This window comes from Megascapheus bottae, chromosome 30, assembly GCF_031878675.1.
Source record: "Megascapheus bottae isolate mThoBot1 chromosome 30, mThoBot2.hap1, whole genome shotgun sequence".
In the NCBI taxonomy this organism is placed as follows: Eukaryota; Metazoa; Chordata; class Mammalia; order Rodentia; family Geomyidae; genus Megascapheus; species Megascapheus bottae.
The window spans coordinates 1,463,180-1,488,018 of NC_143538.1; the positions used below are offsets into that span (position 1 = coordinate 1,463,180).

At 45.7% G+C, this 24,839-nt stretch overlaps 1 protein-coding gene across 2 annotated transcripts in view; it reads right to left on the reverse strand.

Annotated features, from left to right (window-relative positions):
* Positions 1–10,529, reverse strand: part of Peak1 (pseudopodium enriched atypical kinase 1) — a 49,283-nt gene extending 38,754 nt beyond the window's left edge. For both annotated transcript variants that reach the window (XM_090321609.1, XM_090321610.1), the window contains exon 1: positions 7,389–10,529. In XM_090321609.1, coding sequence (XP_090177735.1) covers positions 7,389–10,507 — 3,119 coding nt within the window. In that variant the 5' untranslated portion in view covers positions 10,508–10,529. The remainder of the gene's footprint in view (positions 1–7,388) is intronic.
* Between the last annotated feature and the right edge of the window lie 14,310 nt (positions 10,530–24,839).

Here is a 24,839-nt window from a genome sequence, read left to right on the forward strand (position 1 = left end):
GACTGCTTGACAGGTCAGTGAATCAGCCTATAACTCCATGCTCTGCTGGGCCAGACATGAGGGACAGAAGACATGGGGAGGAGCACTCAAAGGGCTGAAGAGATGGAAGACACAGATGGGTGTACGGAAGAAGTTGGGGACTATGGAGGAACCTGTGCCTTCAGTTCCCCACAGAACTGGAAGGATGGGCTGCAGAACTAACCCAGTTGGGAGAGTGATGGATGATTCTGTAAGAATTACTGAGATGCTGTGATTTAAAATCAGATTCGTAAGAGAACAAGCGAACAGCACTGATTAAAGTCGGGGATTCTGAGTCTCAATCTTCCCTTTGGAAGATATTCATTAGTAGATGAATCAAGACAGTTTACTTCTCTGCAAAGTCAAGTGTCAAGCCCAACCAGAAGGAATATGAAGCTGCCTTAAAACCCCACCCATTGCAGGGGTACAGTGGCTCATGCCTGTAATCCTAGTGGCTAAGATCTGAGAATCTTAGTTTGAAGCCAGCTGGGTTAGGAAAGTCCACAAGACTCTTATTTCCAATTTACCACCAGAAAGCTGGAAGTGGAGCTGTGACTCAAGTGGTAGAGCATTAGCCTTGAGTGATAAAGCTAAGAGTCAGTGACCAGGCCCTAAGTTCCAGCCCCTGTATTATCACACACACACACAAAAAGAAAGCAAAACCACACGCACAAGGATCCTGTTACATATGCATATACCCATTCAGTATATGCATATGATTAGCATACAATTATGATACCAATTTTCTCTAAAATAAGATTTAAAAAAATTCAATTAAAAGGATGAGCTGAACTAGGAACAATGTGTCTCCAAATGCAGACATGATCATTATACATGCTTTGATCCAGAATTTTCTCCAGAGGACAAGAACATGCAATCAGAAAGGCAAGCACCTATTTTCTTTTTATTGTTTTTGCTGGTTCTGGGGCTTGAACTTAGGGCCTGGACACTGTCCCTAAGCTTCTTTGTGCTCAAGGCTAGCACTCCACCATTTGAGCAAAATGAGTGTCAGGCTGGACTTAGTCCAGTCGCCATAAGGAGCTATCAGGCTGCAGCTGGGTGCTGCAGTGCATTAGAGCATTCTCAGGATTGACTCCGGAATTTCTGAGGAATGCAGCTGAGCTCAAAGGTCTCTGAGAAGATGAAGAAAACCTTAGGAGGTTAAAGGAAAGTTTATACAGATCAATAGTAATTTTTAATGGAGCAAAGGTGTCCCACATCCAATCTGCCTGCTGTAATCTGAGGTTGGCTGGGGTGTGTAAACAGAATTCTGGCTACTGCTACATTTACCCAGACCCTGACATGCTTGGGAGCCCACAGCATAGGGTAGAGGTCTCTGTTTACCTGGAAACCAGTGTTTAATGGTGGTAGAGATAGAAAGATCAGCTAAAGATCAAGAGGACAGTCAGACAACAAGTGGTATTGGTAGTGGTATTGGCTAGAATTTCGTAACTATTTTCTGACCCACTAGATTCAGATTTGTATCACTGGGAAATGATTTTGAATAAAAATTTTAGGATAAATATATAATTGATGATAGGCTTTGCCTATGATAGAGAAAAGATGTATGTATGTATTTATTTATTTAATGGTGCCAGTCCCAGGACTTGAACTCAGGGCCTGGGCACTGTCCTTGGGCTTTCTCAAGACTAGTGCTTTACCACTTGGGCCACAGCACCACTTCCAGCTTTTTCTGTGTAGTGGTACCAAGGAATCAAACGCAGGGCTTCGTGCATGCCAGCCCTATTTACTTAATTATTTTTAAAGCATAAAGGATGCAGCTCCTAAACTGGACATTTTGTGTTTTGGTGATATTCTTATAGCTGGGAACGTAATTTGGACAAAGAACTTATCTGAAAACAAAATAAACAGGTATGATTAAGAGTTTACAATGGCCGGGTGATGGTGACTCAGGAGGCCAAGAACTGGAGCATCATGGTTGAAAGCCAATTGGAATTCCCCTCCTCAATTAACTAGCAAAACAGGTGGCCTAGAGGTGTGGTTCAAGAGGTAGAGTGCCAGCCTTCACAAAGCAAGCTGAGCAAGCACGAGGTCCCTGAACAGAATATGAAACGGGTATGAGGGAGAAGGAAAATGAATCCAAAGACAAGGAATAAAGTCAGGTTAAGGGAACTTATATAGATAGGTCAGTGAAGACTCTTCTGAGAAGGTGACATTTAAATTGATGGCTGAATGATGGGGAGCCAATCTTGCCTAGATCTGAAGGAAGCCCTCCAAACACAGAGACTGGCTGATAAAAAGGCCTAAGGACGGATTATGTCTGCTAAGTCCACACCGATCTCATCAGTAAATAGTAAGGATTAGAAAGCTGTCAAGGTCGAAGGGCCAGACAGAAGTTTCCAAAAGTTCTCTCTGTGTGTGTGTGTGTGTGTGTGTGTGTGTGTGTGTATTGATACTGGAGCTAGAACTCAGGGTCTTGGTGTTCATATGTATTTTTTCCCTCAAGGGTCTAAGGATGGATGATCAAAGCTGGCCCTGGCAGACAAATTAAGAGACTCCTATATCCTCAGATTTCAGCTTCCTGAATAGTTAGGATTATAGGCCGGAACCACCAACCTATGACTCCAAAAATTCTTAATTTTGTTTGAAAGCATGAATTGTACCACTGACAATAAATCTAGTTATTTTCCCCTGGGAACAGTAGGCTCATTACGGTCTCTAAGAAACTCTCTGTTAAATATTCAGATGAAGTTGTCGGTGACTTTTCCCCATGAATGAGAGGCTGAGGGAGCCGTCTAACTCCAACTACTTCACCACCACCTTTGTGGTGGAAATACATACAACAATAAGGTATTCTGTGTGTGCTTCCGATGTCATCATATAGAATCTTTAACAAGATAGATCATTAGAGTTGAGATTTAGTAAATTTAGGGCTTCATCTAGGACATTCTGTCCTTTAGTAGAACCAGGGTTTAAACTCAGGGCCTTGCAATTGCTAGGTAGCCGCCCTACTACCACTTGAGCTATGTCCCTAGCCTCCTTTTTGCTTGCTAGCTATTGTTTAAGTAGATCTGGTAATCTCTCAGACCATGATGCTCTTCTTTATCGTCTCTTGGGTAGGTGGGTCACAGGCCTGAGCCACCACTCCCAGCTTATGAAGATAAGGGTCTCACCAACATACCACCTGGGCTAGCCTTGAACTATGATCCATTTTCTTCTTCCTGAGATTACAGGTGTGAGCCACTGGCGTCACCAAGAACATTCTTTAGCACAGCCCTTTTGTCCTGTAAATTCCTAAAATAGTGCTGTGGCTTTGCTGTGTGCTAGAGTGCAAGCACTTTCACCTGGAACTGTTTTTGCACCAGTGAGAAAGACAACTGCCTTACCATTTGTATTCATTAGCTTGCTGTCACTGTGATGAAATACCTAGGGCAATCCCCTTGCAAGGAGGAAGGGCTTATGTTTCTGGCACTACTGCCTCTGGGCCTGTGGTGGGGCAGTACATTATGGTGGAAGCCTGTGGCAGAGGCGAGCTGCTTATCTCATGGTGGCCAGGAAGTGAAGAGAAAGCATAGGGGAGAAGGAGCTGGAGTTCCAATATTCTCCTCAAGGGCGTGGTTCTTCACTAGGTCCTACTCTCTAAGTCTACCACCTCCCAGTACTTCCATGGGACTTTGGGGTGCAGATGAGAATCAAACTCAAGCGTATTCTTCAGAAACCTGTGATCTCTGCATGGGCCTTGGACTCTCAGTTGGCTTTTTTGGTCAAGGTGACACTCTACAACTTGAGCCCCACTTCCACTTCTGCCTTTTTGCTGGAAAATTGGAGATAAAGTTCTCATGGACTGTTCTGCCTGGGCTGGCTCTGAACCGTGATCCTCAGATCAAAGCCTTTTTGAGTAGCTGGGATCACAGGCATGAGCCACCAACTCCCAGCTTCCACCTTCATTTCTAAGCATCTGTTTTAAGCTAATTTAACCACTCGGTGTGTCTAGCTCTATCACAGTGAGGGTAGAAGAGCTACTGCCATCTTTTAGCACTCAGTACACTGTAGTGTATATGCCATGCCTATTTTATGCCTTCTGTCGTAATCTTTAAATGCTCTATATGCTAGGCATCACTGTTACCCAACTAGTCCAAATGAAACTTAAGTCTACAACTTCAGCAATGTCTTTCTTTGCTACCAGTTCTGATGTTTTCTGACATATACTCGGTTCATGTCTTCTGACTAGTCAAATAAATGATGGAATTCTATCCCGGGTCTCGCCTTCAGTGCGGGAGTTTTTCATACTTCATTCCCTGACTGACAGCTCAGATTCAGAAGCTTCATTTACTCATAGTAAAATTATGTTTTCATTTCTGTCAGCAGTGTGCCCCCAGCCGTGGGATGGTATCTTCATGTACGCACTGCTATCAAACCAGAAACACAAATGTTGACATTTGATTGTAATGCTTTTTCCCTCCAACTTGCTTCAAGTAAATATCAATGGTGTGTCCAAGTAAATGAGGCAATTGTTTAAAAAGCAAATGGTGTATGTTTTTCAATATGCATATTCATGTCTTAAACTTTACATGATGCTAAAAATAGCCTAATGAATACTACTTTTTATGTTTTCCTGGGGACATTATGAAATGAGAAAAGTTTTGGTGGTATTGGGTTTAAACTCTGGGCCTGGGGCTTGCTAGCTAGATAGGTAGTCTGTGACATGAACCATGTGCAGTTGTTTTTTCAGATAGGGTCCTGCTTTTTTCTCCAGGGCTAGCCTTGGACAGAAATCATCCTACTTGTGCGGGGTTTATCGATATGAACCATGCCTGGTTTGCTTACTGAGAGGAGGTTTTAGATTTGGCCTAGGCTGACCTCAAACTTCCTGACTCTTACCTCCCAAGTACCTGGGCTTATAGCTATGTGCCATCATACCTTGATCCTCAGCTTTCCTCCTGTATAGTCTTTAAGATCAGCTTAATACCTCTGTCGTCGATTTACCTGCACTAATGTGAGATTAGGGGATCTGAAGTGTGGTCTGCACCCTGGCAGCGCCAGTTGCTGGAGGTGTAATGTACCAGGACCCTGAGAACTGCTAGGCTGGAAATTCAGGTGGGCTACTGTCTGCTTTATCATCCTTCCAGAGCACCTGGGCACATCATGTGGCTGCATGGGGGTTGCTAGAAGGACTGGGGCATGGTTCAGGCGGACAGCACTTGCCTAGTGAGGCCCTGGGCTCAAGCCCAGAACTGGCAGTGGCGGGGCATGAAAAAGAAAATAGGTGCTGGTGCCGATACCTGTAATCCTAGATATACTCACGAGGCTGGGATCTGAGGATCATGGTTCAAAGCCAGCCTGGGCAGGAAAGTCCTTGAGACTCTCATCTCCAATTAACCAGCAAAAACCCAGCAGACTCAAGTCATTAGGGCACCAGCCTAAAGTGAAAAAGCCAAGTGAGAGGGAGAGGCCTGCATTCAAGACTCAGTATCAACAACAAAGGAAGAGTTTGGCCTAGTGGTAGAGTGCTTGCCTAGCATGCAGGAAGATCCGGGTTCGATTCCTCAGTACCACAATTCTTCGGGAGTGATGCTGTGGCTCAGATGGTAGGGTTCTAGCTTTGAGATAGCCCAAAGCCAGTGCTCAGGCTCTGAGTTCAAGCCCCAGGACTGGCAAAAACAACAACAACAACAAAAAACAAAAGGGGAGAGAGAGAGAGAGAGAGAGAGAGGGGATAGATAGATAGATAGGTAGATATGGGGGGAGAAAAGAGAAGAAAAAATATTGGAAAACATGACAGGTCCAGGCATAACCCAATTTGTGAAAATATAACCTACCCAGCAAAGGGTCTGCCATACGCAGGCCTGGGCTGCCCTCAAGCCCTCACACAGTGGTATTAGGTCAAAGAGTTGCTAAATCATTCATTCATTCAGGAAAGAGGTTGAATCCCTGATTCTTCCAGAGTGTGGATAAATCCGCCAAAGCCATACCTACATGGCATAAAGCCACGTATTGATCTGTAGGTACTCTCTGCTTGCCCTCCCTAGGTAGCTCTTGCTGTCTCAAACTGCCTCTTTGCAAAATACAACAGTAACCAGCAATACATGCATTTTATTACTCCTTGAGTAGGACAGTCTATCACCGAGGGCGTAAACATGGAATATAGCATCCAGCATTCAACGACCAAAAAGACTATTCTTCTAGGAATGTATTACTGCTATTCCAGTTGCTTTGCAATTGTACAGATTTAAGGAATACAGGACCTGGCTAGAACTTGACAATTATTTGGTGGCTCATTTTCATAAAGAACATGTATAAAACTTCCCGGCATTTTGCTAGGGAAACTGAAGACATCAAGTGTTCACACGTGTTTATTTATACTTGGCTAAAGAAAAATTGGCAAGAAACTCTTCCCTGTTAAGCACAGGTTGTTTTGTCTCTGCCAGAGAGAATCAGGCTGCACAGAGAAGGAAGGTTCATTGCCAAGTCAGGAGGGAAGATGGCTCAAAACTGGAATGCAGTACTCAGGGCATCAAAGCAGATGCCAGTGCTCATGCCAGTAATTCTAGCTACTCAGGAGGCTGAAATCTGATACCAAGGTTCAAAAATAACCTGGGTAGAAAAGTCGGTGTGACTTGTATCTCTAATTAACTAGCCAAAGGCTGAGGAGATGTGAGCTGGGTGTCAGTGGCTCATGCCTGTAATCCTAGCTACTCAAGAGGCTGAGATCTGGGAATTAAGGTTCCAAGCCACCCTAGGCAGACAAATGTGAGACATTTATCTCCATCAAATAGTCGGAACTAGAGGTGTGGCTTGAGTGTTAAGAGGTCCAGCCGGGAGCAGAAAAAGCTAAGCAAGGGCTAGAGGCCAAATATCATCCCCTCCCCTACAAACACAAACATCTATTTCAACTACACATCTATAAATTGCTCCTCGCTTCCTTCTTCTTCACAATACTTGAAAGGTAGCCAGAAGAAAAGAATAATATAAAATCAACTATTGCTTCAAAATAAAGTAACTGCATATGGGAATAATACCCTAGTAAAAGCCCCAACGAACTGTTTAAAGACTTTGATTTCCTTTGCAGCGAGGAGAGAGCCCTCAGTTGATGCTGCTTCTCCTCATACCAGCACAGAACTGCAGAACAACAGCCCATTGATTGCCGCCACAGTGCTGTGGGCCTGCTTTCCTAAGTTAAAGCTTGTCTGTATTCACTGTACTCTACCTTAGCTAGAGATCCAGGGCCATAAACTTTGTTCAATGTATTCGGAAGGCTCGGGTAATATTCTAATCTTGGAATGCCATTTTCCAGGCAGATGATGGCCACAGAAATTGCTCTTGTGCAATCTTCAAAGATATAAAAAATTTAGCACCTAAAAGCATGTTAAGAAAAATTCCTCATCTCCTTGCCCAGAAGTTCTACATACCTGGAACCTTTTCCTGGAGTCTGTGATGGAGAATGGACGTTTTTCCTCTCCGAGCCCCAGGAGACTGCATCCTCCGCACTTTCTTTGGAGGGGACAGCTGTCTGGTCCACCCCGCCATTGCTCTGGTCCACGCTGAGCGGGCCTTGAGCCGGCTCACACCTGTACATGAAGACGATGGCCGGCTTCTCGCTGGAGTCCCCTTTGGTCTCTGTGAACCAGTGGTGGCGCTGCACAGGGGGCGGGGGTAACATGTGGATGACGGTGCCATCCAAGCCCACCAGCTTTCCTTTCTCACGCTCCTTCTCTCTGTCCTCCTCCTCGTCCGTTTTCCGACGGCGGAAGAAGCTTTTAAATGATATCCAGCGTTTAGGCTTAGCATCAGCTGCCCGCCTGCTGCTTTCCGAGTGCAAAATGGACTCAGCTTCCGTGGACCTGGTGGGACTTGTTGGCTTGGTCCAGTTGGTGAAATGCCTCTGTAGCAGGCTGCTGGCATGGTAAGGGGAGGACGTGGAGCGGGGTGGGGGGAAGGGAGGTGCCGGCTCGCTCTGGGGACTGGTGAGTAATCTGGTGTGGGGGGATGTGGCTGGCTTTGCCAGTGGGTCTTTCTGCACTTTGGTGGATGGACTCTCTGTGGCTGGAGGTGTCTCGGCCTCTCTGCTTGGCTGAGGTGTAAAGAGAGACTTGGGCCTGACCGGAGTGGTTTGTGGAGTGGTTTTCGGTGTACTCCGGGCAGGCTCAGCATCTGGAGGCAAGGCGTAGAGCTCTTCCACGCTGCAGGCCTTGGGGCCAGACTGGGCTGTTTCTGGAAGAGCCTGGGGTGCCTGGATAGAAGCCACGATCTGGGAAAGCACGGCACTTGCTTTCTCCCTGGCGCTGCTGCTGTTGGCCGTCTGACACTCCTGTGTGTTTTCAGCTTTGGCCACAAGCTCTTGCGTGGTTCTCTGGATTTTTGCTGGGGAGCTGTGGTTGGAACTACAGCTCCTCTGTGGGGAAGACTGGCCCCTGTTGAGACAGTTGTTGAACTCCTGAACCTTCTGAGCCACCGAGCCCCGCTTTCGCTCGGTGCTATTAGAAAACCCTTTAGCCTGGGGACCTTCAGTGGCTTTGCTGGTGGCATTATTGGAGGCTTTACTCTCAGTTTCTATTTCTTCATAAGTGTGGCTTATTACACTTGTGGTTTTTTCCTTTACTGACAGTTCCCCACTGGTCCCCAGAAAACTCTTGTAGATAGCCAGATTGTCATAGGCGTTTGGATTAATCACGATGGGAACTTTAATAGCATTTTTGGAACTCCGAGCGTAGCTGGGCTCATCGTGAATGATGGTGGGGAAAGGCGGCATCCCAGCATTGTTGTAGCTATTAAATTTTATTTCAGACAAATTAGGCGACTTGACAGGGATGGTTTTGGAGGAAACGTTGGTGGCCGTGGGTGAAGTGGGTGCAGATTTGTGACAGCTCTTCCTCAGGGGGGTGTTGGGTCCGGTTCCACCAGCCACGAGCCCCCCCGCCTTTGGGATTTTTTGCCGGGGACTTGTGCTAGAGGTCCATACCTCCTGGTATCGGATAGCGCTGGACTTTTGGAAGCGGGCGCTGACTTGTGCTGGGGTCGATGTGGGGGACGTTACTGGAGAGTTGGGGGTAGAGGATGAGCCGTGGGTCTTGGGGCTGCGGGCTGGGCCCTCAAGGTGCTCGCTGACCATGGCTGCGGACACATCTACCACCGTGTATGGCTTACACAGCGGCTGCTCCAGGTTCACCACGCGGTATGGCTTCGCTTGCTCTTCCACCGGAACCAGGCTTATGGTCACTGCCTGGCCGGCAATCTCTTTTGAGACTTTATTTTCTTGCTTGTCCGTCTGCACGGCGATCTTTCCATCCTTCTCCTCCAGTCGGAGAGCAAGGACTGCTTTGTGTGTCTCTGGAACTTTGACGGAGCTTTGGGAAGGCTGGGAGGCGTCCTTCTCCTGATTACTGCCAGGGGGGCTGGTGGGGCTGGGCTTGCCCTCGCCCTCCCGGGGGGTGGCAGGGGACAGCTCCCCATCGCACATCTTCTGGGATAAACTGCTGGCTGTTTCGGAGCGTGATTCCTCGGTGAGGGAGGAATCTGGCGAGGTGGACTTGGAAGACTCCACACTCTGCATGCTGCCCTGTCCGTAAGAGGCCACCGAGCTGTCCTCATAGCCATTCAGGATTTCGTCATAGCTGTCGTCGTAATCCACGGCGCAGATCCTCTGCAGGGACTTGTGTCGCAGGGGGACCGTGTTCCACTTCTTGTCCACGAAGAACGGCACGGGGGACAGCGTGTTGGCTCTGAAGTTGGCAAAGCGCGGCTGGCCTCTCATGCGTATCTCCATGGCCAGCAGCTCTTCGTCGCTCTCTCCCCAGCTCTCGTCCTCGTCCTCCGGGGGCCCGAGGAGCGCCTCTTCCTCACTGTCCTCCCCGCTGGAGAGCTCGGGGTAGCAGAAGCGGCCGCCTTCGTGGCTGATGACCTGGGCGCCGCCGCTGAGGACCACGCGCTTGCCGGGCGCGTCCTTGCCGCCGCCGCCGCCGCCCGCGGGCAGCAGGCAGCCGGGCGGGGGCTTCCTGTCCAGCGATCGCCGGTAGCAGCCGCCGACCCTGCCCAGGAAGCTGGCCCTGGCGCTGGGCTGGCCGCCGGCCACGCGCGGGGCAGGGTCCAGGCCGGCCATCTCCTTCAGCACCTCGGCCAGCCCGTTGCTGTTGCCGGGCGCCGTCCTGGCCGGGGCGGGGGCCTCGGGCTCCCCGGGGCTGGGGTGGCGGCTGGGGGGCCGGGGGCCCGGCGCCCGGCTCCGCGGCCACCCCGCGGCCACGGGCTTGCCCTCGCAGGGCTCGCCGGGCTCGCCGCCCGCGCCGGGCCCCTCGGCCAGCAGCATGGTGGGCTTCACGGCGATGGTGGGCTTCTTGGCCACGGGCGGCCGGAAGGCGCCGGCGGCGCGCGCGCGCAGGTTGTTGCTGTGGTTGGCGTTGGCCTTCACCTCGCCATGGGCGCCGGGGCCGGGCACGGGGCCCGCGGGCAGCTGGTGCAGGCTCTTAGGCTGGAAGCAGTTCTTGCACTCGCCGGGTTTCCACACGTGCTCAGTGAAGGCGTTACAAGCAGACATCTTCAGGGCGGGGCGGCGGGTCACCTCCATGTCACCTCCGGCCCGCGGCGTGGGCGGGCCTCCCAGGCAGGGCCGGCCTGAGGACAGAGAGGGGACACGACTGAGTGGTCTGTCATCACGTCCCCGACCGCTCCTACCTTCAAAACCTGCTTCCTTCAGCTGGAAAGCCAGCCCCGAGCTAAAGTGCGTTAAAAAAAGAAGTGTGTGTGTGTGTGTGTGTGTGTGTGTGTGTGTATGTGAATGTGTGTGTGTGCGTGCGCGTGTGAGCATGTGTGAGTGTGCGTGTGTGTATGCATAAGTGTGTGTTAGTGTGTGTGTGTGTGTTGGTCCTGCGGCTTGAAATCCGAGCCAAGGCACTGTCCCTTAGTTCTTCCACTCACGGATGGCACTCTACCACCTGAGCCACACCTCTGGGTCTGTTTTTTGATGATGTTGCTCAATGGGAGATTTAAGAGTCTCCTGAACTTTGCTGCCCAGGCTGCGTTTGAACCATGATTCTTAGATCTCAGCCTCCTGAGCAGCTAGGATTATAGGCCTGAGCCACCAGCACCCGGTCCCCACACCAGATTCTCCAGCGTGGAGAATTCTAAGTTTGGAGAAGTGTCATGGATCTACATCTCTGAGCATTTCATAAAAATGCTCCCTGCCTCCCTTCTGGTCTCATTTTAAAAATCAACTAGTTTTGGACGCTAACAATAGGGTTACTTACTCACTTCTCTATGGATTAGTGGGGTGCTTTGACAGGCCATGAGCAAATATTTTTCATTTTGGGTTTCTGGGACCCCACTAGACTTTTGAGGTCCCTTAAAGGCATGGGTTATATATTAGTCACCTCCATATATGTCCTCCTTAATGAATAGACATGGACAAGTAGAATGGGCTGGTGTCTAGGTTTGTTTAAACAATGAATCTTCCGGCTTTCTCTCTTAGGTTCACAGCTTCAGACTTTCCCAAGAGCATCACTACAGTCCTGTGCTTCTCTTGTGTTAGAATAAATTGGCAGTAGATGAGAAACTATTTGAAATAGCTGGAAAGGTGAGCCACATCCATGTATACAGATAGAGAAAGGGTCTTTAGTTTGGTCAGAAGCCCAGCCTTTTTGCCAAGTTTCAAGATGTGTCTTGGGGATGCACGTATTTTCTTTAGCTAAAATATATGAAGAAAAGTTCTTATCGAACAATCTGTCTTGGAGGTAAAATTACAGGCTTAAAGGAACAAAGAAGTCCACAGAGAGCCCAGTAAGGTTAAGACAGTCTTCGATTGTTCGAAAACATTTATTTACTTGTGCAGAAATTCTAGAAGTTCTATCTCCTAGCCGGTAAAACCATTTCTTTCTTGTCTGAAACTTGAAAATGTGACTGATGGGGATAGAAATTTGGTTGAAGAAGAAGAGTGGGGACCAGATTATGTGAGCCTTTGAAAGATTGTAGGAGTTTATGCTAAGAGCATGGAAAGCCACTTAAGGGTTTTGCAAAGGAAAAATATGGCACAGTCTGTATTTTAAAAAGAAAACATTAAAACTAGGTGCCAGAGGCTCATGTCTGTAATCCTAGCTCCGCAGGGCACTGAGATCTGAGGACTGAAGTTCAAGGCCAAGTGGGGCAAGAAAGTCCTTAAGAATCCTATCTCCCATTAACTACCAAAAAGCCAAAGGTGGAGGTGTGGTTCAAGTGGTAGAGTGCCAGCCTTGAGCAGACAAAGCGAAGAGACAGTGCCCGGGGCCTAAGTTCAAGCCCCAGTATTACCACAAAAAAAGAAAAAAAAGGAGAGAAAAAGAAAGAAAAAAAAGAAAGAACTGTGATGTGGAAGGTACTATCAGATTTCATTTTTATAGGTGACGCTTGCAGCAGCCACAGGTATCTGTACAGCATGCGAGCCCCAAACAGATTTTAGTAGATACTTCCCCAGAGATATATGAATTGCATATCATTATGTAAAAGGTGATAAATATCATTAGTCTTGGAAATAAAAAACTACAAGCCACTACTGCAATAATTAAAATAGAACCACCCCTAAACCAAACCCCAAACTAGCTGATACTAGTGAGAATGTAGAATAATTAGAACCTTTCTTTATATAGTATGTTGCTTGTGGGAATTAAGTGATTCAGGCACTTTGGAAAACAGTTTGACAGTATCTTATGAGGTTAAACATTAACTTGCAGTGGCACCTGCCAATTCCACTCCTAGCTATTTTCCCAAGATAAATGAAAGCTTCTGCTGACACTAAAATGGTACACAAAGGTTTATAGACAAAACCCAGAAATGATTCAAGTGTTGTATAGTGGCAGTTCCATAACTGCTGCGTGCATGCATCAAAACTTGTTGTAAGAACTGTACAAGGAAGAAAGTGAGTCTCACACTAGGTAAAATTAAATTTCCATGAGCTGGACTTGAGAGCCAGCTTTGGCAGGGGGGACTGTGGACTGGAGGAATGTCTGAGAGGCATGGTTGTTCAATGGTGTGGTGTGGACAGACTATGAGCCAGGAAGATTTGGGTTAGGGTGGGGTGAAGAAGGACTTTGGAAAGACTAAGAGGTGTAGAGCTTTGGGGTTTCTGTTTTCCAGTGATGTGTGGAACCACTGACTGAGATGGGCAAGGATGGAGAAGGCAGGATTTCAGGGGAAAGATGGCTTTGGTGATGCTGCACAGAACCAAGTAGGTTGTCAAGCGTAGAAGGTAGAAGAAAATTCTAAGTTCTCATCTGCTTGGTTACTACTAGTAGAGAAATATCTAGGCTTCAAAGAAAATAGGGAGTGGCACTGATCAAGATGTGTTACACTAATTATAAACTGATTCAGTGAATTGAAATCCCTTTGCACAATCCAACCACAGCAACAATAAAAATAGTGGTAATAGAGGAAGAAGATTGGTTGGGAGGGAGAAAAACATAATCTCCAACAACAACGAAAGAAGAAAATTAGGAGCCAAGATATGGAGAGACAGGAGGAGGAGGTGCTGTCCTTAGGCAGAGAGGACAGCTCCAAAGCGGTGAGGTGTGGAAAATGCAAGCTGCACCCACCAGATCCCACCAGATCCCATCAGATTCCAACATGAGTGCACAGTGGCCTTGGAGTGGCTTGGGTATTCTGGTGTCACAGTGAGATAGAAACCAGACTGTGGTGAGCAGAAGAGTAGTGGAGGTGAAAAAGCAAGGTGGATAACTGTGAAAAAGTTAAAGTAGGAAGTGGAAAAAAAAAAAAAAGCTGGGGGACCCCGGGGTGGGAGTGGGGTCCGGAAAGGATTTCCTGATTTAAGATGAGGGAAACAATACAATGTGGAGCGATATTGCTTGAGGAACAACAAAGGGGAGAAAGAAGGGAGAACTGCAAATCTTAGAATGTTAAAGATAAGCAGGTCCCAGGCCCAGTATGGTCACTCATACCTGCCATCCCAGCTACTCAGGAAGCTGAGATCTGAGGATCACGGTTCAAAGCCAGCAGAGGCAGAATAGTCTGGGAGACTCTCATCTCTAACTAGCAAAAAGCTTAAGTGGAAGTATGGCTCAAGTGATAGACTTTCAGCCTTGTATGAAAAAGCCAAGTTAGCATGCACTCGGGTTTAAACCTCAGTACTGGCACACACACACACACACACACGATTAAAAACAATACTTGAGCAGGTCCCCTGTTCAATTTTGTTTTACAGACAAAACTTTATCCTTAAGGAAAAATGTGACTTTCTTAAATTCATACAGGGGATGACACCTAGACCATAAATACTTAAGGCTACAGCTTACCAACAATCTATTTGTTTTAAAATTATTATTCTTTTGCTAGACTTTCTTTTTGGATGTCCTTACAGCAGAACTTTAGAAATAGATAAGGGAAACAAACGATGTGTAAGTCTATTATTTAGAAATAACATCTATGAACTGTTTGAGGCAGTTCCTGTCAATCATCAAGAAAAATCTAATTACAGTGCTCATGCCTGTAATCCCAATGACTCAGGAAGCTGAAATCTGAGGATCGTGGTTTGAAGCCAGCCTGGGAAGACAAATCAGAGATGTGCTTATCTCTCATTAACCAACAGAAGACCAGAAGTGGAGGCTCAAGTGATAGAGAGCCAATATTGAGTGGAAAAGGGTAAGCAAGAGTGTAAAAGCCCTGAGTTCAAGTCCCAATACTACCAAAAAAGAAAAATTTAAAAATCCTTTAACAAGTATTCTTGTGTAAAGCCGGGCATGGTGGCTCACACTCGTAATCCTAGCTACTCAGGAGGCTGAGTTCTGAGGATCAAGGTTCGAAGTCAGCCCAGGCATAAAAGGAGCTGAAACTCTTATCTCCAATTAACCCCTAGAAAACAAGAAGTGGGGCTTGGCTCAAGGGTAGGGTGTTAGCCTTGAGCTGAAGAGCTCAGGGACAGCACCCAGGCCGAATTCAAGCCCCATGACCTGCCCTCCCTTGCAAAAAAAAGTATCCTTGTGTATTTGGAAGAATATGGAATTGAAATCCAAAGAGTATTACATCCTGGACTAAAATCTTTTCAATTAAGTTAAACATACCCTTAAGTAATACAATGCATTCTCTTGTTTCTGAGACTGACAAATCTGAAAAATGATTCCCTTACTTTGCATATCCCTGAACTCAGTCATAAGATGGCTGTTGATTAGCAGCTGCCACATTATCGATAGAATGGCCAGATGAGATTCACCAGAAGCACAATTAGTGCCATGTGCAGTAGAAGCTCATGTTGGTGATAACAGTGATCTGTATGCCCATGGCCATAAACCCGGGACATGAAGCAAGAGAGACACCTTCAGCAGGCACCAGATGGAGCTGCTGTCTAAGCCACTAAACCTGAACTGAGAGGACTTCATTTCAAACACGAATTCTGCTTAGAGACAAACATGTTCATTTAAAGATGTTGTCAAAACTGTTCTTACAGTTGGGAGCATATGGCACATACCTGTAATTCTAGCTACTCAGGAGGCTTGACATCTGAGGATGGCGGTGTAAAGCTAGCCTGAGGAATGAATCACCAGAACACCGGAAGTGGAGCTATGGCTCTAAGTGATAGAGCCTTCAGTGAAGAAGCCAATGAGAATGTGAGGCCCTGAGTTCAAGTCCCAGGACTGGCACACACACATGAACAACCAAACAACGGAATCAAACAAAACAAAAAAGCCACACTGTAAAATCATGTTAACTTAGAACAGGCTCTCAAAGAAGCCTGGTATTGATCTGTCCAAAGACCAATCCTTGGGCGGTTTGGCTCTTGTGAAAATGACGTCAATAGCTATCAGTAACAACCCAGGAATATCCCCTGCTCAACAATGACCCTCCCCAAACAGGGGAACTCGAGTCACCAGGGCTATGTTTGAGAAATAAGAACTGTGTCTCCTGACGCATGTCAATAAGGAAATAGAAGAGTCTGGGAGCTGGCTTCTACTTACTTGCTAGAGCAGGTTTGATATAGAACACCCAAATAGAATGCTGGGTAAGAAAATGTCATCTGTTTCTACATCCTCATCATCTTAAAGCAAATCCACCAGATGCAATGGGCTATAGGAGGGTTTAATGGCTCAATGTTGCCCCTAGAAGCTAGCCAGGATTCTGTGATCTAAAATCCTATTTTATATTTGACAGTTTCTGGGACCAAACCCCTGCAGGCTATAGAGAAAGCTATCCAAGAGTAGCTTATTTCACTTCAAGTTATGACAGCTTTTTAAGAATCTATTAGTTGTTGGGTTTTCTTTTTTTCATTCTCTCTTGCTGCTGTACAATGACAATAATTAGTTTGTTTCCAGCCCAATAGTTCCAAGAAGGTTTGGTACAAAGCCACCACATCTATGCTGGATTTCAATCTGGAAATAAACTGGCCAGCAGAAAGATCTGATATTCCTCAGGCTGAACACAACTCCGGTCCCTGAAGAACGAGTCTGTAGGTGGTCTATTAAACACTGTATTAGAGCATTCCCCCGAAGGTGCCCAGTGAGAATCTGGGATTAATAACGCAGAATGGAGAATGGACTGCTAAGCCTCGGCCCCAGCCTGTGGCTCTCATCTCCTCAGAGGCTCAGTGAAGGCTCTGGATTCCCAAGGACATCATCAAAGGACTCTCGTCCACATGTCAGCCCACATATTACAGGAGGCTGTCTCCAGGAAGCCAGGGTGGAAATGAGAAGGCGGTGTCTGCGTTAGGCTTTTGTAATGGAATGTATGGGTCACATACATTTAAAAAAAGAAAGAAAGGAAAAAAAAAAGCAGCACAGGAAAATGTGACAAGCACCTCCTGGTTGCTGTTGTTCCTGACTTTTCCTTTTTCCACAGTGAAAGGGCGGATCTGACACCAACCACCGCCCTTGAGCTTCTGACTAAGGGGGGCGGGGGCGGGGCTGAAGGAGATCAGGCGCCCAAGTGGAAATTCTCCAAGAGAAAACCTTCCTCATTTACGATCTGACAACAACCACAACAGTTCCTTACTGTTCTAAGAACAGGCAGGGCCTGAAGACTCGAGGCTCTCTGGTCTGGAGGAGAAACCACAGTCAGACCTGATAATGCTGATCCCAGGCTGAAGCCACGCATCCACCGTGCACTGCAATAACCACACAGTCTGCAGTTTCAGTTCCTGTCACATGTCCAGGAAGAGCTGAGCAAAGGGCAGATGTGCCCCAGCTCTGTGGAGCTGCTCAGTTCCCAGCTCAGATTAAACCCTTAGTGAGCCAGTTAATGAGTAGAAAGCGCTGCTAGATTCCATCTCTAAATAGCCAGCAAAATGCTGAACTGGAGGCATGGTTCAAGTAGTAGAGTGCCAGCTTAGCCAAATGCAAGGCCCTGAGATTAGTCCCCGTTCCTTGCCACTAACACACACACCCCAACTCAGAACTCTACAGCCTTTCAACATTTGCTCACAATCTATTATAGCTTGGAATGATTTTTCTATTGCTGTTCTTCATAAATTTTACCTCTCTGATGATAGGGCTATCACACAATTACCTTGTATTGTAATTATCTAAATCCTAAGAAGGAGAACTAGCAGAGCCATGCTTTCTCATCTCTCTATCTCTTGAACTGCTTGGATTATACTAGATACTAAATCAATGCTTGCTGAATAATAATTGTAGTAAGTGTCATGTGCGACTCACTTTTCCCACCAAAGCTTAACTTTTCCACAAATATTCAGAGTTCTTCTTTTTATAAAAGAAGAAACTGTGACTTTTCCAGGCCCACACAGCTACTAAATGGCACAGCCAAGACAAGTGATGCACACATATGCTCTGTTGAGAACACAGCTACCCACAGCATCGCGTGGGGCTGCTTTAGATGACATCATCATCATCATCATCATCATCATCATCATCATCATCATCAACATCACCACCCCCATCATCCTGTCCACCATAGTGAAGCCCTACCATGACCAAAAACCATTGTGAGAAGAGGGAAACCCAAGTGGTCTAGAGAGCTCGGTTCTAGGAAAGTCAGGCCACAGCCTCACTGTGGACGGAGGCAGGAGTAGACCACAGGTACACAGGTAAACACTAAGCTACTGGGCTGCTACCAAAGCTGGATTTTTTTTTCTTTTAATGTGGGAACTGGAGCTTGAAGTCAGGACCTAGAAGCTGACCCTTAGCTTTTGCACTTGAGACTGGCACTCAGCCAACTTGAGTCACACTTTCATCTCTGGATTTTTTCTGCTGCTTAATTAGAGCTAAGAGCCTCTCAGATTTGTCTTCCTGGGCTGGCTTTGAACCGTGATCTTCAGACCTCAGCCTCCTGAGTAGTTAAAGATTGCAGGCATGAACCACCAGCACCCGGCAAGTTGTGCTTTTCTGTGCTTCAGAGTGTTGAAGGAGTGAATACTGTGCCCATAGCTGGCTGCAGAGGAGCCACTGAAGCGGCCACTGACCAGGAGTGGTGGGATGCTTCTGGAAGCAGCTTTGACATGTTCCTGTACCCACTGCCCCCATCCTCAGAGCTGACCTGATTGGTGGTCAAGTGAAGAAGGCTAGAGGACAGTCCCCTGACTGAGAAGACCTCTAGGTTAGATGGGGGACTAGGAAGAGTGAAGTAGGGAAGATAAAGAAGGAAAGAAAAGTATGAAAATAGCCAATTAGTCTGTGAAGAATCCCACTTGAACATTTGTAGCATCATAATTAGAGAGAATGATGCCATGGTAATGCTGATATTTTTGGACGATACTGTTATTTGTGTATGTCTCAGGGCCTCAGGCTCTTGCTTGGTCTTTTCTGCTCAAGGCTAACAATCTACCATTTGAGCCATGTCTCCATTTCCAGCTCTTTGCTAGTTAATTGGAGACAAGCGAATCTTGGAATTTTCTGCCTGGGTTGGTTTAGAACCAGGATCCTTACATTTTAGCCTCCTGAGTGGCTTAGGATTAAAGGTATAAGCCACCAGCGCTCACTTTGACACAGCTGTCTTTTGTGATTTGTACTTTTTGCTATGTAGAAGGTGTTATTTTTTTTCTTGTTAAACTACATTCCTTCTGCTACAGAATAAACAATACATAATTTTGTAGTTTAGACTGTTATAGGGAAAAGCAATTCTAAATTAATCAAAGTCTGATTTAGACTATGCTTTGAAGAAATATAGATTTCTTGCTTCAAGGAAATACTATAACAAACATGTCTTTCCTAGAAGAGGTATTTGGAGAACCTGTTCTAATAAATAGATTAGGATGAAGTTTTTTTTTTTCCAGGATGGATTTTTAATGATCTGTAGGTTCTCTAAAAGAGATGAACATTGAGTTGAAAGCAGAGTTTCCATCTATTCTGGATCATTTCAATGGCCACCTACAAACCACTAAGCATAGCAAAATGTTTCCAGATCTACATATACATTAGTTACATTAATTGTAAGAATAAATCAAGTGCCCATGGGCGTGGTGGCTCACTTCTGTCATCCCAGCTACTCAGTAGGCTGAGATGTGAGGATGGAGGTTCAAAGCCAGCTTGGGCAGAAAAATCCATGAGACTCTTATCTTCAGTGAACCACCAAAAAGCAGAAGTGGAGATGTGGCTCAGGCAGAGCTTGTCTTTCGTGGAAACACTATGGGACAGCATTCAGGTCCTGAGTTCAAGTTCAATTAGAGAAGGAATAATGAGAGAAGTAACAGGCTCACTTGATATATAACATTACTTCAGAGCCAAAATGATTATCATGACGCAGCCACAGTATACTGCAGTAACCTTGGATTTTTCAACATTCTTGAAAGAGATGTAGTACAGGGAGAGGCAGAAAGCTGCAAGGAAATGGTAGGCAGATCTGTGCCCGTACTGTGAGCACACATTTAGCATTGGTAAAACATCATCTATCACACTACATTATCGTTCATTTGCATTTCATTCATTTTATAGGGTTTTTAAAAACAATTTTAAAATTTAGTTTATAATGAAATGAGAAATACAAATATAAGCAGTTTACATTTAATTTTATGTTCATATTTAAGTAAAATTGCAATAATGCATGTCAACACAGAGAGACTGCAGACTTTTTGAATTAAACAAGATCTATAAACTAGCCACATCTGAAAAGGGGTGCTTGGAGCCAACAGTCTTTTATGTCAGGTAAGCATTCCTCTTGTCATCTTATTTATATTATGAATGTGCTAAGCATCTGCAAAAGAAATAACTATTTTACAGAGGCATTAAAGAAAAATGAATTGAAATAAAAAAGGGCCTAACTCACTGGCTAATTCAGAGTAAGCAATTAGTAAATCTCAGTTCTTTCCTTGGTTATTAAATCCCCATATCCAGAAGAGTTCAGGAAGAGAAGGGATATCATTCAATCTCCTCCATGCAAGCCAGTACCCTGTCCTGACATACCAAATGTGCATTTGCAAAACTATTTCCATGGAAACGCTGAACTGTGCTCGGTTGGCTTCAATGATCATGGATGGTTAATTGAAAGTTTCAGCTGGCTTGGAAACCTATTTACTATTTATTGCTTTACAGGGAAAATGTACGCCAAGTTTTGCGTAACTATCTTGCAAAGAAACTTTAGTACCCCACCTCAGACTTGTGCTTGCTGCAGTTTTGAGATTAGACCAGGAAGGCATTGCTAAGCAACAGGGTAATCTAATCTACTTGTGCTGAAAGAACCCAGGTAGAGCTAAGAGGACTGGAGGCAAGGTGAGAGGCAAGTAAATCACACAGGGATCCAAGTTAACACAGAGGCAAAGGGACTTGACAGGCCCCAGGGGTCGAGTGGATAAGATATATCGGCCACTGGTATACCACCCAGAACTCTAGGCCAAAACCCACAATAACCTTCCCATGGTGAAATGTGGCTAATCAAACCTGGTTCCATTTATACTATTTTGTATGTACAGCACAATGAAAACAACAAATTAACAAAATGATATCTGAATGGAAAGAGTGAACATATTGTAAACCAAGAATATGATTTTAAAAATTCTTCTCATTTAAAGGTCTTTGTAGCTGGGTGCTGGTGGCTCAGCTACTCAGAAGGCTGAGCACTGAGGTTCACGGTTTGAAGCCAGCCTGGGCATAAAACTCTGTGAGAATCTTACTTCCATTGAACTACTAAAAAACAAAAAATGCTGAAAGTGGGGCTATGGTTCAAGTGGAAGAACTCCAGTTTTGAGCAAAAAAGCTAAGAGATAGTTACCCAGACTCCGAGTTCAAGCCCCAGTACTGGCACAAAAATAAAACCAATAAAACCGAAGCTATTTATATCTTTGTTATTTTGTCATATACTTTTAAGTGCAGCTGGTTCTGTGAGAGCAATAAAAAGATGCAGGTACTTGCAGTGGATGGGGGGAGCAGGTGAGGGGGGAGAGATAAAGCCTGTAAAGGGACAGTTCTTCCGTTTATCTTCCTTCTATAACAGAGTACAGTCCCCAAAGTAAAAGTGATAGAGCCAGTGAAGGAGCGTGGATGGAGCCCCCATGGGTTGCACCTGCAAGGAAACAGCAGAAGTGTGGCCTTTGGGGGAGGCATTGGGTAATACGGTATAAAGAGGACACAATCTCATAAAAAAGGGGAAAGGATCCCCAATAAAATTATACTGGGCCTGCCTTCTCCTTGAAGGTGCATGCACACGGTTTATACCACCAGATGGTGGAAGAGAGCCAGTGCGTCTCATAATGCCACAGGACAGGGAGGGTGGCTGCCACAGCAGTAGGTACCTTTTCCATGCCTACTCTCCTGCCCGCCAACTAGAAAAACCAGCAGAGGCAAGAAGGAAGAACACTCAAGGCCATTGCTGCGTATGTGTCAGGGAATACAAGCTACTCCAATTCTCCATGTTGTATGGGTTGGGCCCTCCACCCTCTTTCCTCCTCCTCCTCCTCTTTTGGTGCCAGTATTAGGGTTTTAACTTATTTCATTGGTGTAGGTAATGTTCCTTAGTTTTTCTGCTCTAGGCTGGCACACTTGAGCCATACCCCCACTTCTAGCTTTTTAGTGGTTAATTGGAGATAAGGGTCTTCTTGAGTTTCCTTCCCAGGCTGGCTTTGAACCACAATCTTCAGATCGCAAGTAGCAAGGATTGTAGGTATGAGCCATTAGTGCCCAGCTTGCCTTTCAAGTTTCAAAGCATACACAAACATATTTGCTCATCTAACAAAACCCTACAGACCTTTTGGTGTTCCAGTGAAATGGCAATTCCCCTGTCATACATCTGCCTCTCAGAATTAACTGTTCCTTCCTCTGAATTTCTACCACAGGCATCCACAGCTATTTGTGTCCCCCCTCTCCTCGCTAGTCTTAGCTCCTCCAGGGCAGGAGAGATTTCTCATTCCCATTTTGGCGCTGTCTATTTCTTGAATGGAAGAGTAAGTGATGCTTTGCTATCGGGTTTCACAGACCAAAATAAGTTAGAAAGAGACAGAAGCATTTAGACAAGAAGTGACAAGTGACTGCCTGACAGCAAAGGGGGAGAAAGAAATATACACAACAAACACACCAAACTTAAAAATCCCAAACATTTCCGTGTGAGGCAAACACTCACCACGTTTTGAAGTAGCATTGTGTTTGATGTTGACAACAGTTATGGCAAAATTTAAATGATGTTCAGTGTTCTATGTCTAATGAGTATCTCAAGATGTGAACTATAGCTTGGAATAATTTTCAAAGAAGGTTTTTCCGTGTGTTCTAGTGCTGGGATTTGAACTTAGGGCTTCATGTTCTTCTCTGGCCTTTCCATTCAAGGCTGGGTGCTGCACTACTTGAGCCATTACTCTACTTCTGACTTTTTAGTGGTTAACTGGAAATAGGTGTCTCAAAGACTGGTCTGCCTGGGCTGGCTTTGAAACTCCATTCTCAGATCAAGGCTGAGGCCCCCTGAGTACCAAACGGTTGTTGTTTATCAAAGATAAAGACAACAAAGGTGTAAACTGTATTTTGGATGTTTTTATTATTTAAATGCGCTTATTTAATTATAAAAATCTATTACGGCAAAGCTAGAAAACAGAGGAGAAAAAAAGCTTCTCTTAGTCTGCATTAAATCAAAAGTGAGCCGGGGACCGGCGGCTCCCACCTGTCATTCCAGCTACTCAGAAGCTGAGATCTGAAGATCTTGGTTCAAAAAGCCAACCCAGGCAGAAGAGTCCCCAGGAGATTCTTTTTGTTTTTGTTTTGTTGTTTTTAACTGTCCCTACTCAGTGGTTGTAGGCCCCCAAATGCCATTTTTGTGTTGTTTTCTTTTCCATTATTGCAACTTCATACAATTAGGGCTTCTAAGCACCACGAATGACCTGTAGAGACTTAAGACAATCTAGGTCTTACAGTTTTCAAGGTAGCCTTTTCTTTTCGGCATACAAACTTGTTTCAGAGGCTGAATTTTAGGGTTAACATTGAGTATTGCTATTTATTTGTTTGTTTGTTTTGCCAATCCTGGGGCTTGAATTCAGAGCCTAGGCACTGTCCTTGAGTTTTCTCAAGGCTAGAGCTCTACCATTTGAGCCACAGCACCACTTCTGGTTTTTTCTGTGAATGTGGTACTGAGGAATCGAACCCAGGGCTTCACGTATGCTAGGCAAGCAGTTTATCACTAGGCCCCCTCCTCACTCCTAGACTCTTATCTCCAATTACCCACTGAAAAACTGGAAGTGGTGCTATGGGCTCAAGTGGTAGAGCGCTAGCCTTGAACACAAAGAGGCCAGGCCCTGAGTAAGCCCTACAACTAACAAAAATAAATCAGGTCACAGAAGCACCAAAAGATTACTCAAAGTGAAAACATTTTAATCTTGAAAGCTCTCTAGCCCAAAATTATCCAAAAAACTTGGCAGACCAGCACTCATTCTCTCAAAGAATAGCAATACACTTGGACAGTACCATTTATTACATGAAGTTATTCACCCAGCCCTTGGGTCTTGGTGTGCAAATGGACTGAGGAGGAGATGAGGAAGCAGGAAACAGCAGTAACTAGGAAATAAATATAAATAAAATTTTTTTTTAGGGCCGGGAGTTTGGCCTAGTGGTACAGTGCTTGCCTAGCATGCATGAAGACCCAGGCTGGATTCCTCAGTACCACATACATAGAAAAAAGGCTGGAAGTGGTGCTGAGGCTCAAGTGGTGGAGCTCTAGCCTTGAGAAAATCAAAAGACAATGCTCAGGCCTCTGAGCTCAAGCCCAGGACTGGAAAAAAAAATTTAAAGGAGGGTGACTAAAAGGGAATCCTAGATGAGACAGAAAGTAGGAGAAAAAGCAAGCAAGGAGTAAGAGGATAAATAAAGTGAGACTGTCATTCATGAACAGACACAGACACACTCAGAGAAAGGACAGCTCTTCCTTCATCTGACCCATCCCTTGACTTCCTTTGTTCTAACTGACTTCAGGCCCCTGGATGCATGCTGAATTCCAATGGAGCCCTCCTCCACGTGTGCTTTACAATCCAGTTAAAAGGCTTTTTTTTTTTTTGTCAGTCCTGGGCTTGAACCCAGGGCTTGAGCATTGTCGCTGGGCTTTCTCAAGGCTAAAGATCTACCACTTGAGCCACAGCACCACTTCCAGCTCTTTTCTATGTATATGGTACCGAGGAATCGAACCCAGGTCTTCATGCATGCTAGGCAAGCACTCTACCACTAGGCCACACTCCTGGCCCCAGTAAAAAGGCTATTAATTGGTGTGCATCATTCCCCACAATTGCGACATTTTAAAAACAAAGAGTCTCACTAAGCACCAGATGGTGACACGCACTGAATTAATCAGGACTGTTCAACATGGGAGCATATGAAAATGACTGCGCCTATCAGATGCCTTAGCCCTCCCCCTGGAGGGATGGGACAGATAGATCGGCTGTACTCACAAGTATCTCCCTCTTGCAAGTATCTGTAACACCACTGCTCTATTTCCCTCCAGATCCTTCCATGGTTCTTTCATGCTAAGCAGCCAGGAGTCCTGTG